We start from the raw sequence: 13,983 nt of genomic DNA, 5'->3' as shown, positions 1-13,983 counted from the left end.
AACCAGGTGTACAAAGAGGTCGCCACACAAGACATGAGAGAGTGCCCGAGGATAAGGCAGATTCATCAGTAACCCAAAATTCCTCGCCTATTCGTGCGACGAAGTCGCATCGGAATTTTTCGCAACGAACGCATCCGATCCACCCCATTTAAACCTAAACTGATATTTTGGTGCATTTCGTACCATTTGGGTGTATTCGAGACCGTTTGATTGCCTTACGAAAGCCCAAATTAATTACCAGACACTAATCGATCGTCTCCTTGGATGTCGCATTGTGCCCGTGTGGGTCGATCTGGAACCTTCCGCCACTCCTTGGAGACGGAGCGAGACACCTAGCTACCCCACTGCTATCCTGATCTCCCTCTGCAACAACTCTGCCTCTGCGTGCATGGCGGCCTGGCCGTCCACGTCGACGGCGACGCAATCGATTCACCCAGGCCCGCCGCTGTGAACCTGGCTGCGTCCACGTACCCCACACATCTCCTGCCTCCCGCTCAACCTGCGGCCGTGAATCGCCCGCCGACGTGGCCCACGCCGCCGCCGCCACCGTCGACCTCGCCGGGCTGCCTCCCCTACCCCTATAAAGCCGCCACCGCGCCCCCAACCAACATCACAGCACAACAGCAGCAGAAGCGAGTCACTGCACGGACTCACATCTTCAACAAACAGAGCGATCGATACGTGTTCACTGCGCTCCGGACATCGTTTCCCATGGCGACCACGGTGATGGCCTCCGCCGCCACCGGCGCGCGCGCCGGGCGCTTCCCCGCTAGGCTCCCTGCGGCCGGCGGGCTCGCGCCGCGCCGGCGCGCGGCGCTCGTCGTCAGGGCGCAGGCCGAGGACGCTGAGAAAAGCGCGAGCCCGGGGCTCTGGGACGCGCTGGCGTTCAGCGGCCCGGCGCCGGAGCGGATCAACGGGCGCCTCGCCATGGTGGGCTTCGTGTCCGCGCTCGCCGTCGAGGCGGCCCGCGGGGACGGCCTCCTCGCGCAGGCCGGCAACGGCGCGGGGCTCACGTGGTTCGCGTACACCGCCGTCGTGCTGTCCGCGGCGTCGCTGGCGCCGCTGCTCCAGGGGGAGAGCGCTGAGGCCCGGAGCGGCGGCTTCATGACCGCAGACGCCGAGCTCTGGAACGGCCGCCTCGCCATGCTCGGCCTCGTCGCGCTAGCCGCCACCGAGTACCTCACCGGGGCCCCCTTCGTCCACGTGTAGATACGGCGTATATATTGTACACATGTAGCTAGTAGTGGAGCTAGTGTATACGTATTTGTGACTTGTGTACGGCTAGGGTGCTTGTAAGCTCGGTTAAGTACGGCAGTCTGGAAACATTATAGAAGGTTTTCTTTTGACACAAAATTACTGTGTATGTAGTTATGTACAAAAACCTTTCAGCGAAATGGTCATGTAAAATTGAAATGAACTTCCTTTCCTTGTATAATTTTTCACAACATTCTCCCTTGTTTTACATTAAATTTCACTATCTTTTATCAAGTTTATCTAAAAATGCATCAATACCTGCAACATTAAATTAGTTCTATTAAATCCACCTGATAAAATATCTCCAGGCAGCACACTCATTTATTAATAGATTCCTTTTGTCCCACAAAGCTTTTTTGATATCTAAATTTATCCCACAATGAATGCATTTATACTTTTCTGACGAGCTAGATTTAATTGCGTGCACATTTAATTAACAGATTACCTTTTCCTTTCCAGATGCCTGCACATTTAATGTCCCAACCTTTTCCCTTTTCAGGGTTTGCTTCATCTAGATTTGGTTTATTTAGGCCAATCCCTACCCAAGACACCACAAGTAGTTTCTATATTTGCCATGTCATATAGACACTACCCATAGAAACTATATCCCCAATGGATGATTTCTTCAAAATAAATTAATATCTAATCATATGTCTTCTCTCCCCCCCAATCCCCTCTCCTTTTTGTCTTGGTCTTCGCGTAGACATGGTTTCTTACATGAAACCTAGTTTCTTCATATATTTTCTTCTCTCCTCATTAACTCTCTTGCCACCTCAGCTTTTTGTTTACGTGGCAACGTATTTAATGCTATGGAAATCAGTTGAGTTGGAGGGTTGGGACTGCTCTTAACAGCTCTTGTTATTAGGGACAAAGCTATCCGTAAATTCAAGGATTGCATTCATTGTAGGATGAAAAGGAATGCAATTTTTTTTATAAAATTGATCACAATTAGTTAAAGTATAGGTATTTCTATTTTTCCTATGTCAAAACATGAAATTTAATCAAGTTTATATTGGAGAATATCAACATCTACCACATAAAAAAATGTACACTATAAGAATATATTTTAAAATAGATTTGTATATTGTTATTGTTCAAACAAAAAATATTATCACTTATAAATTTTAGAAATTAATGTATTTCAGGAAAGGGGTCACTAAAATTCTTGTTTTGTTCTAAGCACAACTTCATAACTCTGGCCCACTTTATAGAAAAATAAACCAATATCAACAACATTAAATTACTTCTATCCACCATATAAAATATCTCTTGCCTGCAGCAGCGTATCTTTTTTAGTACTGTAGATATTAATATAATCCTATCCCACCAATTATGCATTCTAGCATTCGGAATTTGTCCCATAAGGCCATAATTACTTTATTCGTATAGCTTTTGGACCAGCAGATTTGATGGCTTGCACATTTATTTGCCTAAATTTTTCTTTGGCAGATTTTTGCCATCTGCAAGGTTTGCTTCATCAAGATTTGATATATTAATTGCTATAGATGGGACAACCGAGGAATTTCTCATGACTACTAATTTATCCCAGAATTCTAGAAATGCGCTCTTTGGGGCCAAAGGTAGTACATTTTTAATGAAAATTAGTCAAAGTTGGTAAGTTTTATTTAGGGTAAAGTAAAACTAAAACATACCCCCTCCATCCTTAACGTACAAGTACTTTTACTTTTTTTCCTAAGTCAAAATATATTAAATTTGATGAAATTTCTATAGAAGAATATCGACATCTACCACATCAAAATATATGATGTACAATTTGAAAATATATATTTTGTATAGTCAAAATATATTTGAAAATATATTCTGTAGATGTTGTTGTTTTTTTTATCTATGAGCTTATTCGAACAGAAGACGGTGACAATATCAGAAATGATTATAATTTAGAGAACAGTTACATCTCGATCGTAACCGCGAGAAGGCACGACGTCAAAGCAGAGATTGAGAGAAACACGAGCTCTCCTTTCTAGTCCACGGTGGAACGAGGTCGCCGGAGAAGAAACGCGAGAAGCCGAGAAACTCGCCGGCGGCCGGGAGCTTGATCGGCGAGTCCAGCTCCAGCAGCGGGTTCCAGAAATCTGATCACACTCATGCGCGGAACCATGCAAATTACCAACACCCCGATTAAAATCGCATCGGCATCATTCAGAGCCATGACAGCCATTACACATTGCGACAGACACCTCTCCCTTGACGGCTTCTTCTTCCTTGGCTCCACTCGCCACTGGCGCTCCTAGCTCACACACGTCTCCCGCGCGCTCCCCGCGTGGTTCTGGAACCTTTACGCCACTTTCCGGCGACGGAGCGGGCCACCTCGCCCCGCACCTCCCTGCGCGGCGGCCTCGCCGCCCACGTCGACGGCGACGCGGTAGCCCGGCTCGCTGGAGTCCACGTCGCGCGCATGTACTAGGCTAGCAAGTAGCTAGCCCTCGTACTCTCTCTCACCCGTGTTCACGGCCGGGAATCTCCCACCGACGTGGCCCCCACCGCGGCCACCACCGTCAACCTCGTCACGGGCCGCCTCGCCGGTCACCACCTCCCCTGCCTTCCCCCCTATAAAGCCGGCATCTTGCCCCCAACCTATCTCAAATCGATCGGAGCAGCAGAACAGCAGCCACACCACTCGAGCAAGCAAGCAATCCTTGTGACATCGTACCACAGGCCACAAGCCGTGCACTGTTCCAGATGGCGACCATGGTGATGGCCTCCGCCGCGAGCTCTCTCGCCTTCGCCGCAACCGGCGCGCGCGCCGGCCACTTCCCCGCCCGGGTTCCGGCGGCCGGGCTCGCGCCGCGTCGGCGCGCACCGCTCGTCAGGGCGCAGGCTAATAAGGGTCCTGAGACCAAGCGCGCGGAGAGCCCGGGGATCTGGGACGCGCTGGCGTTCAGCGGGCCCGCGCCGGAGCGGATCAACGGGCGCCTCGCCATGGTGGGCTTCGTGTCCGCGCTCGCCGTCGAGGCGGCCCGCGGGGACGGCCTCCTCGCGCAGCTCGGCAACGGCGCCGGGCTCGCGTGGTTCGCGTACACCGCCGTCGTGCTCTCCGCGGCGTCGCTGGCGCCGCTGCTCCAGGGGGAGAGCGCCGAGGACAGGAGCGGCGGCTTCATGACCGCCGACGCCGAGCTCTGGAACGGCCGCCTCGCCATGCTCGGCCTCGTCGCGCTCGCCGCCACCGAGTACCTCACCGGCGCGCCCTTGGTCAACGTGTAGATACGGCGTACATTACGTACGCATACGTGTATCTGTGTAGAGGAGGTAGTGTATATACGTGTGTATATGTATGTACGGCCGGGGTACTTGTGAGCTCGGCTAAGTATAGTAGTCTTGGAACACCGTAGCTTGGGTTCCCTGGTAAAAATAAGAGGAAACGTGGAAGGACTTCCTTAAGAAAAAATTACTGTGTTTTTGCAAAAATCTTTCAGTTAAACGGTCATGTAAATTTGAAATGGGCTTTCTTTGCAACACAGAATTTGTACAAGATGTAGCTTAGCGGCTCTACCATCACAGTGTTTGTGCCAAAAAGACATTCAGTTAAACGGTCATGATCATGTAATTTGAAATGAACTTTTCTTTGCAGCACAAATTGTGTACTGCCTCCGTTCTCAAATATATGATCATGTTTAGGACATGTAAATTAGTTTATTCTAGAACTAAATAGATTGTCTAGATGTCACATATTTATGGATGGAAGTACAATATGGCTTAACAGCTCTACCATCACATATCTATATCCATACCTATATATTTCTAAAGTGAATAAGGTTTCTACCTTAATTTTTGGTTTGGTCACCTAATTTTTTGATTTGGTCCGTCTTGTGTCATTGATAGGTGGGTCTTACTCCATCCCATATGAGAGTCGGACAAGCCCTTCATCATGACTCGATCACGTAGATCCCTACAAATTAACGGACAACTATATGTATCTGATACTTATACCAATTTTGCCCGTAGCAACGCACGGGCATAATTGTCTAGTTTACCATCTAAAACAACAATTTTTATTCTTAACACCCTATCTCAATAAACGAGTAAGAGATTAGGTCAATATATTTTTAAAATTGACGGAGGCGTGCCATTCATACTTTCTCCGGTCTTCTAATATTTCATTTCACTTCATAGAGTACCTAGAGAAAGAAGCGATGACACATTAGAAAGAAGGATAATTTGACACAAAATACCTCTAAAAATAAAATTGCACCGGCGACCTCTATGATCTGTCTTCTTCCTTCAATTGTTCGCAGCCATCATTAGAAAGAAGGATAATTTGACACAAAATGACCTTAAGAAATAAAATTGCACCGGCGACCTCTATGATCGTCTTCTTTCTTCAATTGTTCGCAGCCATCGAAACTTGAAAAATACACTGAAAAAGGAGCAAGTGAAAGAAAAAAACATCTGCAAATGGTACACCCTCGTCCCATAAGGATTTGAAGATTGCAATAAACACTCATTGCTAGCAATGAGATCTAGAATTCATCATTGAAAGAATATCGGCTAGAAGGTCACCTCAACCAACACATAGTTTATATTGCAATGTTTTACTACCAGAATAGAGGATATGAGAAACCATATCTTGTTGCCGCAGGGGCGAGGAAGAAGAACATGAGAGCCTCCACGGGGCTCAATCCTGCATCCGCCACATAAGGAAATCAATATTGCCACATCAAAGAGATATCCAACTATATCTTCTGATTGGCACGCCAACTGCCAAGATATGAGGTGAACCTACAGAGATATGGTAAAAGCCATCCTCATTGGCTCTTCATTAGTCTCCTAGGAGACATCATCGAGGTAGGGAGAGATAAAGAGACGAGCCATCATCGGCACCTGTGAAAAAGTAGCTAGAATATACAGACTAAAAACTAGATCTATGAAGAGAACATATTTTCACTCATTTAGCTACATATCGACGAGATGGCTGGAAGGAAGAAGGCGATGACTGAGGTTACGTTGTTGGCGGCATGTTTTGCAACCCCCATGCTATGGTTAGGCGGGCGCCGGGGTGCAATAATTAATACTATTTTAATATTATAAATATTATTAATTTTAATAAGCTTATTATTCATTATAAGAAGATATTGACAGTAACAGATCGAACATCTCTATAACCGCGAGAAGGAAGGGTGCTAAATCAGATGCTAAGAGAAATGCGAGCACTCTTCCTCGTCGATCCATGTCTTAACGAGGTCGCCGGCGAACAAACCAGAAGCCCAGCGGCGGCCGGAGTTTGATTGATCGAGGCCAGTCGTAGGTTCCAGAATTATGATCTCTCACTTGCAATCGCAGCTCGGTTCAGTCAGACCATGGAAATCCCATACACGTCAACTGAAACCGCATTAGCCACACGACAGACGCCTATCCTCTGCTCGATCGGCTTGGCTTCTTCTTCCTTGTCGCCACTCACCACTGGCACTCGGAGCTCGCACGTCTCCCTGCGTGGTTCTGGAATCTTCCGCCACTTTTCCGCGACGGAGCGGGCCACCTCCCTGCGCGGCGGCCTCGCCGTCCACGTCGACGGCGACGAGGTAGCCCAGCTCTCTGTGACCCTGCCTCCCTCCACGTCGCGCGCATGTACTAGCTAGCCTTCCTACTCTCTCTCTTTCTCTCAGCGGCGTTTACGGCCGTGAACTTCCCGCCGACGTGGCCACCGCCGTCGCCACTCGCCACCATCGCCCACCCCGTCACGGGCGGGGCTGGCGCGGTGGCGCCGCCCCTCCACCTATAAAAGCCGACACCCTTCTCGCTACCATCACACAGCAAAAAAGTGAGAAAAGTGAAGCAAAACAACAAACAAGCGAGATCACCCGTGACACTGCAGCGAGCCTCTCCGTCCATCTCCGGTTCTCCACCTCACCTGGGCACGCAAGCTTCGATGGCAGCCACGGTGATGGCCTCCATGAGCTCCCTCGCCTTCACCACCGCCGGCGCGCGTGCCGGCGCCCTCCCCGTCCGCGTCCCGGCGGCCGCTGCGCTCGCGCCGCGGCGGCGCGCCATGGTCGTCAGGGCCCAGGCCGAGGACGCCGAGCCAGCAGCTGAGGAGACAACCGCGGCGCCCTCCACTCCCCTGACGGCGAAGCCCAAGGCGGCGGCGGCGAGGCCCGGGCTGTGGGACGCGCTGGCGTTCAGCGGGCCGGCCCCCGAGCGCATCAACGGGCGGCTCGCCATGGTGGGCTTCGTGTCCGCGCTCGCCGTCGAGGCGTCCCGCGGCGGGGGCCTCCTCTCGCAGGCCGGGAGCGGGTCAGGGCTCGCCTGGTTCGCGGCCACGGCCGCCGTGCTCTCCGTGGCGTCGCTGGTGCCGCTCCTCAAGGGGGAGAGCGCCGAGGGCCGGAGCGGCGGCGTCATGAGCGCCGACGCCGAACTCTGGAACGGCCGCTTCGCCATGCTCGGGCTCGTCGCGCTCGCCGTCACCGAGTACATCACCGGCGCGCCCTTCGTCAACGTGTAAATACGGGCGCACGCTATTGTACGGGGCTACGGGCACGTGTAGCTGTGTAGTAGAGAGGGTAGTGTAAACCTTTGGCTAGGACACTCTGCGCAGGACTCCTTTGTAAAACACTTCCGTTTAAACGGTCATGTAAAATTGTTGATCTGAAATGAGTAAATGACTTTATTTGCGACATAAAGGCTGCCCAATGGCCTGCAATATTTTTAGCTGGAAGATTTTTGTTGGAAACTTCCTTTCTAACTTTTTGCTTGATATGTTTAAAACGGTCAAGGAAGATAGTTAAGAAAAGTACTCGGGGAGTTTGCCGGCGATCCAATTTTTTTGCGAGGCTGGTATTTTGAGAACACGTTTTTTTTTTGCAAAGCTGATATAAAACACCAGAACAAGCTAAGAATATGTATTTTTTTCCATAAAAAAATATGTATATTTTATTTTCAATATTTGACAAAAAATATTAAGATATATTTTTCTCAAAATACTTTGGTCTTGAAAAGGTAAGTAGACGGAATTGGAATGACAACAAATATTGTTGCTTCTGTTCTAGTGATAAAACTATTCAACACTTCTTTTTGATTGTCATGTAGCCAAATTCCTATGGAGAGCCATACAATTTACCTTTGTTTTAAATCCGCCTCGTAGTATTACTCATCTGTTTGGTAATTGGCTTAGAGGGGTTGGAACGAAGTTAAAAAGACAACTGTTAGTAGGAGCATCTGCTTTGTGTTGGGCCATTTGGCTTAGTAGGAATGATGTGGTGTTTGACAATCTCTAACTAAAACTTATTTACATGTACTATATCGGGGAACCCATTGGCTCAGATTCTAGGCACAACTACAAAGGCATGATGAAGACAAGAAGGCGGTACAGAAGGCATGTCAAATCATAGAGGTTTTGGTAATGCAGTTATTTACCAACCATGGATGAAGGTTTAGTAATAAGATTGGTCCTTAATAAGCGTCTTCATCAAACTTTTGGGATGACTATGTCGCCTTATGTTTATTTTTGTCATTGTGATCGCAGATGGAAGAGCTGCAAACTTTGTAATAAGCGGCTGTAGCCTCTTTTGAGGTCAAGGCCGGATACTCTTTCTTATTATCTAAAAAAAGTTTTGAAAACCATAGCACTGCTAAAATTATAGATTGGGGTAGTTTATTAGAGTTTAGATATACACTTAGGAAAACAGGGCGGACTAGATCCAACGTGGGGGTAGGGGGTGTTGAGTGAAAAGTGTTGTAACAGTGTGTATTGATGGACAATAAAGTAATATATACAAAGGGGATCAGACAGTTGTCTGATGCGAAGGGGCCAAAAGCCCCGAAAGGGCCATGCCGTACAACCGTCATTAGCAGTTGCTAATGACGCTATTAATCCTAATTGATCACTATTAATTAATCCTAATTAATCTTAACACTCCCCCTTGATCAATGGTCTTCTTATTGGCATCGTATTTGTCCATCAATTATCGTCTTGAGGCTTTGGAAAAATCCTGTGGGAAAAAACCAAAGTATATCGATATATCGGGCAAAACTCCTTAAAACCCGGTGGGAAAAATAAGGAGAAACACCACGATATATATGTAATTCCAATGTTAATCGACCCTTTAAGAATTTCTTAAAGACATAGTCTAAAAACAATCTGATCAGAGATCAATATGTCTTCAATATTATCTTCGAAAAACCTCAGTAAGGAAAAATAGATAATATTACATATACAATGTGTTAACATTAGCTTATTAAAAACTTTATATGAGAAAACTCTATAAGAGTAAAACTTATATAAAGAAAAGAGTGTAATGTAATGATTATTCAAGTTATATTTGATTTGATTCTCCCCCTAATCCTTGCAAGTCTCTAAGTCTCTTCATACCAATACCTTCAACGCATTTACGAAATGAAGAGTATGGTAGAGATTTTGTGAATAAATCTACTAAATTATCACATGACTTAGTCTGCAAGATTTCAATTTCTCCATTCTTTTGGAGTTCATGGGGATAGAATAATTTGGGAATAATATGTTTAGTCATATTACTCTTAATATAACATGATTCCATCTGAGTAACCCATGCAGAATTATCTTCAAAGATAATTGTTGGTGTCTCAATCGCACCTATACCACATGATTGTATTATGTGGTTTATCATTCTACGAAGCCATACGCATTCGCGTGAAGTTTCATATAAAGCTATTATATCAGAATGATTGGTGGAAGTAGACACTAATGTCTGCTTTGTAGATTTCCAAGAGATTGATGTTCCTCCTTGTAAAAATACAAAGCCTGTTTGCGATCTGCCATTATGGGGATCTGATAAATAACCAGCATCTGTATATCCTAATAAACTTGGATCTTGATTTCTGTTATAAAATAATCCAAGATCTCTAGTGCCATTGAGATATCTTAATACCGTTTTGACTCCTACCCAATGATGTTTGGTAGGCGCAGCATTATGTCTTGCTAGCAAATTTACTGCAAATGCAATATCAGGCCTGGTGCTGTTAGCAAGATACATTAGTGCTCCAATGGCACTTAGATATGGGACATGTGGTCCCAAATCTCTTCTTCTTTTTCCCGTGGTCTAAAAGGATCCTTCTCAATTTCAAAGGATCATACTACCATGGGAGTTTTTGCTGGATATGACTTGTCTATATTGAATTTTTCTAATATTTTCTGGACATAGGAAGCTTGGTATATAAATATACCAGAATGAAAGTGCTCAAGTTGTAAACCCAAGCAAAATTTGGTTTGACCCAAATCTTTCATTTCGAACTCGTCTTTAAATGATGACGTGCTTCATTAATATCGGATCCATTGCCAATGATGTTAAGATCATTAACGTATACCGATATAATACAAAATCCTGTTGAAAATTTCTTAATGAAGACACATGGGCAGTCATCATTATTTGTGTATCCTTTCAATTTAAGGAATTCACTTAACCGATTGTACCACATTCGGCCTAACTATTTTAAGCCATATAATGACTTCTGCAACTTGACACAATACATGTTGTGATTTGCCTTATTATCTGGTATACTAATTCCTTCAGGAACTTTCATGTATATCTCATAATCCAATGGCCCATATAAATATGCGGTCACTACGTCCATTAACTGCATAGATCGATGATTTTGTACTGCCAGCAATATTAAATATCGGAAGGTTATTCCACTTATTACTGGAGAATAGGTTTCGTTGAAATCAACGGCAGGTCTTTGCGTAAAACCTTGTGCCACTAGCCTTGCTTTATATCTCACCACTTCGTTGTTTTCATTTCTTTTACGAATGAAAACCCATTTGTATCCCACAGGAAGGATACCAGGAGGTGTTGGCATTACAGCTGAAAACACTTTCCTTTTATAAAGCGAGGCAATCTCTATTTCTATTGCTATCTTCCACTTATCCCAGTCAGAGCGCTTCTTGCACTCTGTCATAGACTTGGGATCTGAATCTGTTTGAAGAATATTTGCAATGTGCTCAGAGAGGTAACAGTCGACTATCGTGGACTTACGATCATAAGACTCTCCAGTCTCAACGAAATTTATAGCAATTTCGTCTACCCTTAAAGACTCATCATGATCTCCCAATATGATGGATCTAGGGTCTTCTGATGTTCCAGCCTCAGTGTTTATGTGCATAATTGGGCTAGATTGTGGATCACATATATCCACAAGACATTGCTTGTCCTTTAATTGTCTATCAATGGAAATTTTAGATGTATTTCCAGTCTTTTCTTGCTTCTTGGAAGTGCTTCTCCCCCTCTTCTTTCCAGTTTGGGGTTGAGTGGTTTTATTAGGTACCTCCACTCTTTCAGGCACGTTCCTTGCAGGATATATAGACTTTGTGACACCTTTATAATCATCAAAAGCGTCTGGCAGATTGTTTGCAATATTTTGCAAATCAATAATTCTTTGAACTTGTAGTTCAGTTTCTGTAGTACGTGGATCAGAGAATGAAATGCCTTCTGCATTCCAATTAATTTTCTGGCATTCTTTTTGGTACAATTCTCCCCCTAATGCCGGGAAATGATCCCCATTAAAAATACAATCAGCGAAACGGGCAGGAAATAGATCCCCAGTCAAGGGTTCTAAATACTTAATGATGGGCGGAGATGAATATCCAACATAGATCCCTAGTTTTCTGTGAGGGCCCATCGATGTTCGCTGAGGTGGTGAGATGGGTACGTATACAGCGCACCCAAACTTACGCAAATGGGAAATACTCGGAGGATTTCCACGTACTAACTGCAATGGGGAGGTTTCGTGATATGCAGTTGGTCTTAGTTGGATCAAATCGGCAGCGTGCAGAACTGCGTGACCTCAACACAACGTAGGCAATTTGCAATTCATTAGTAATGGCCTTGCAATGAGCTTGATTCATTTAATCAATGATTTAGCCAAACCATTTTGGGTATGGACATATGGAACCGAGTGCTGAACCTGAATTTCCAATGCCATACAATAATCATTAAATACACGGGATGAGAATTCAGCAGCATTGTCCATTCGGATAGATTGAATCCGATGTTCAGGATAATGAGCCTTCAACTTAATAAGTTGAGCCATTATCTTAGCGAAAGCATGGTTGCATGTCGATGAAAGGGACACATGAGACCATCTAGTAGATGCGTCTATCAATATCATGAAATATTTGAACGGTCCCGACAATGGTTGAATCGGACCATAAATATCTCCTTGAATTCTTTCAAGGAATTTTAGTGGTTCAGCTCTAATTTTAAGATATGATGGTCTTAAAATTAATTTTCCAATTGAACAAGCAGTGCAAAAAAAAAATCTTTATTCTGGGGAAACTTTGTGTTTTCCATATCATGACCAATTGAATTGTTAATAATTTTCCTCATCATCCCTAGTCCAGGATGCCCTAGTCGATCATGCTAGTTCTGGAATGTATCGACATTTTGGAAAATTATTTTATAAGCAATATGTTCTATAGGCTTTATGTATGTAAAGTACAATCCAGTTGGGAGTGAAGAAATCTTTTCGCAGATTTGTTTGCCAAATCTCGTAAGTTTACTAAAGAGAAGGAATTCATCTTTATTGTCTTCATGTGTTTCTACATGAAAACCATTCTTACGGATATCTCTATAACTTAAAAGGGTACGAGTCGAATCAGGATACAACAATGCATCCTCTATCATAATCTGTGTACCCATAGGGAGAGTAATAGTGGCTTGTCCAGAGCCAACTATTAATGCGCCACGACCAGCAATAGTCATAATGTTTCCCTCTTTTTTTGTAAGAGTTTGAAAATATTTGATCTCTCTAAGTATAGAGTTTGTGGTACATGAGTCCACAAGGCATAATTCTTCCTCCTTTGGATTGCAATCAAGAGACATCTATATGTAAAACAGTAATATAATTTAATTTAATATTATAACATATAGACATAAACATACAATATATTGAATAATATAAAAGTATGATATTACAATATTTATGAGTATGTACAAACTAAATAACTTAGGTATGCAATCCTTATAACAAATAATACAATCGAAAATAACTATTGACAACATATGTGCAATCTGATATCAAGTTATGGACCAAAAAATTAGTCAATATCTCCAAACATGTCTCCAGAACCGAAGTCTATGAGCATGTTGTCAGTTGATGGTATTTTCTCTTCAACGTGAAGAGTGTTGTTGTTCTCCTATTCTTTTGGTTCCTGGTGTGAACAACTCTTATCCTTGACAATCTCGGATGCAAGATTGAAGTGTGTCTCATATCTTGTTCCTCCTGGGTGCTTGCTCTCTTTTAATGACTTTTGGTACAAAGCAACCAAATACTTTGGAGCACTACAATTCTTAGCAAAATGCGAGAAGTCACCACATCTATGACACTTGTTGTCATTTTTGGATCTCGCATTGTCTTTGCTCCTCTTGTATGAATTCGGTCTCTGCCCCTTATTGTGTTTGCATTTACCAAATCTATTCTTTGGAGTAGTTCCATTGAACTTTTTATTCTTAGCATTTTTCTGTACATTGTGAACCTCATGTAAAGGTGCCGAACCAACCGGGTGCTTATGATGATTCTTCATAAGAAGCTTGGCATGTTTTTCGGCCTGAGTCAATGTATGGATGAGCTGAGAATAAACTTGGTAATTCTTGGCCCGGTATTGCTGTTGCAATACACGATCAGACGGAAGCATAATAGAGAGTGTTTTCTCTATCTTATCTGCATCTGTTGGCTCTTTCTCGCAAAACTTCAATTTAGAGCAAATTTTATGAACAACATGATTATAGTCCGCCACAGATTTAG

The 13,983-nt window shown here is 44.4% G+C and overlaps 3 protein-coding genes and 1 long non-coding RNA gene across 4 annotated transcripts; 3 read left to right on the top strand and 1 right to left on the bottom strand.

The window, feature by feature from the left end:
* The first annotated feature begins 615 nt into the window (after positions 1–615).
* Positions 616–1,447, top strand: LOC120663673 (low molecular mass early light-inducible protein HV90, chloroplastic-like). The gene has a single exon (XM_039942567.1). The coding sequence runs from the start codon at positions 712–714 to the stop codon at positions 1,207–1,209; it is 498 nt and encodes a 165-aa protein (XP_039798501.1). The 5' UTR covers positions 616–711; the 3' UTR covers positions 1,210–1,447.
* Positions 1,448–3,452: 2,005 nt separating this feature from the next.
* LOC120663664 (low molecular mass early light-inducible protein HV60, chloroplastic-like) lies at positions 3,453–4,864 on the top strand. The gene has a single exon (XM_039942549.1). The coding sequence runs from the start codon at positions 3,955–3,957 to the stop codon at positions 4,474–4,476; it is 522 nt and encodes a 173-aa protein (XP_039798483.1). The 5' UTR covers positions 3,453–3,954; the 3' UTR covers positions 4,477–4,864.
* A 252-nt stretch (positions 4,865–5,116) lies between these two features.
* Positions 5,117–5,907, bottom strand: LOC120663670. Its single transcript, XR_005670570.1, has 2 exons — positions 5,472–5,907; positions 5,117–5,390 (listed from the first exon to the last, which is right to left on the bottom strand). It is a non-coding gene; the product is annotated as an uncharacterized LOC120663670 (long non-coding RNA).
* Positions 5,908–7,006: 1,099 nt separating this feature from the next.
* On the top strand, positions 7,007–7,889 carry LOC120663654 (low molecular mass early light-inducible protein HV90, chloroplastic-like). Its single transcript, XM_039942538.1, has one exon. It carries the CDS (start codon positions 7,139–7,141, stop codon positions 7,709–7,711), a length of 573 nt encoding a protein of 190 aa, XP_039798472.1. The 5' UTR covers positions 7,007–7,138; the 3' UTR covers positions 7,712–7,889.
* The last annotated feature ends 6,094 nt before the right edge of the window (positions 7,890–13,983 follow it).

The sequence above is a fragment of the Panicum virgatum genome, chromosome 2K (assembly GCF_016808335.1).
Source record: "Panicum virgatum strain AP13 chromosome 2K, P.virgatum_v5, whole genome shotgun sequence".
Taxonomy (NCBI): Eukaryota; Viridiplantae; Streptophyta; class Magnoliopsida; order Poales; family Poaceae; genus Panicum; species Panicum virgatum.
Note: the sequence above shows the minus strand (reverse complement) of the source record. Positions and strands in the feature narration are given on the sequence as shown.

Bases quoted from the DNA above. Each gene is read 5' to 3' on its own strand.
- LOC120663664 (XM_039942549.1), top strand. From the start codon at position 3,955: ATGGCGACCATGGTGATGGCCTCCGCCGCGAGCTCTCTCGCCTTCGCC.
- LOC120663654 (XM_039942538.1), top strand. From the start codon at position 7,139: ATGGCAGCCACGGTGATGGCCTCCATGAGCTCCCTCGCCTTCACCACC.
- LOC120663673 (XM_039942567.1), top strand. From the start codon at position 712: ATGGCGACCACGGTGATGGCCTCCGCCGCCACCGGCGCGCGCGCCGGG.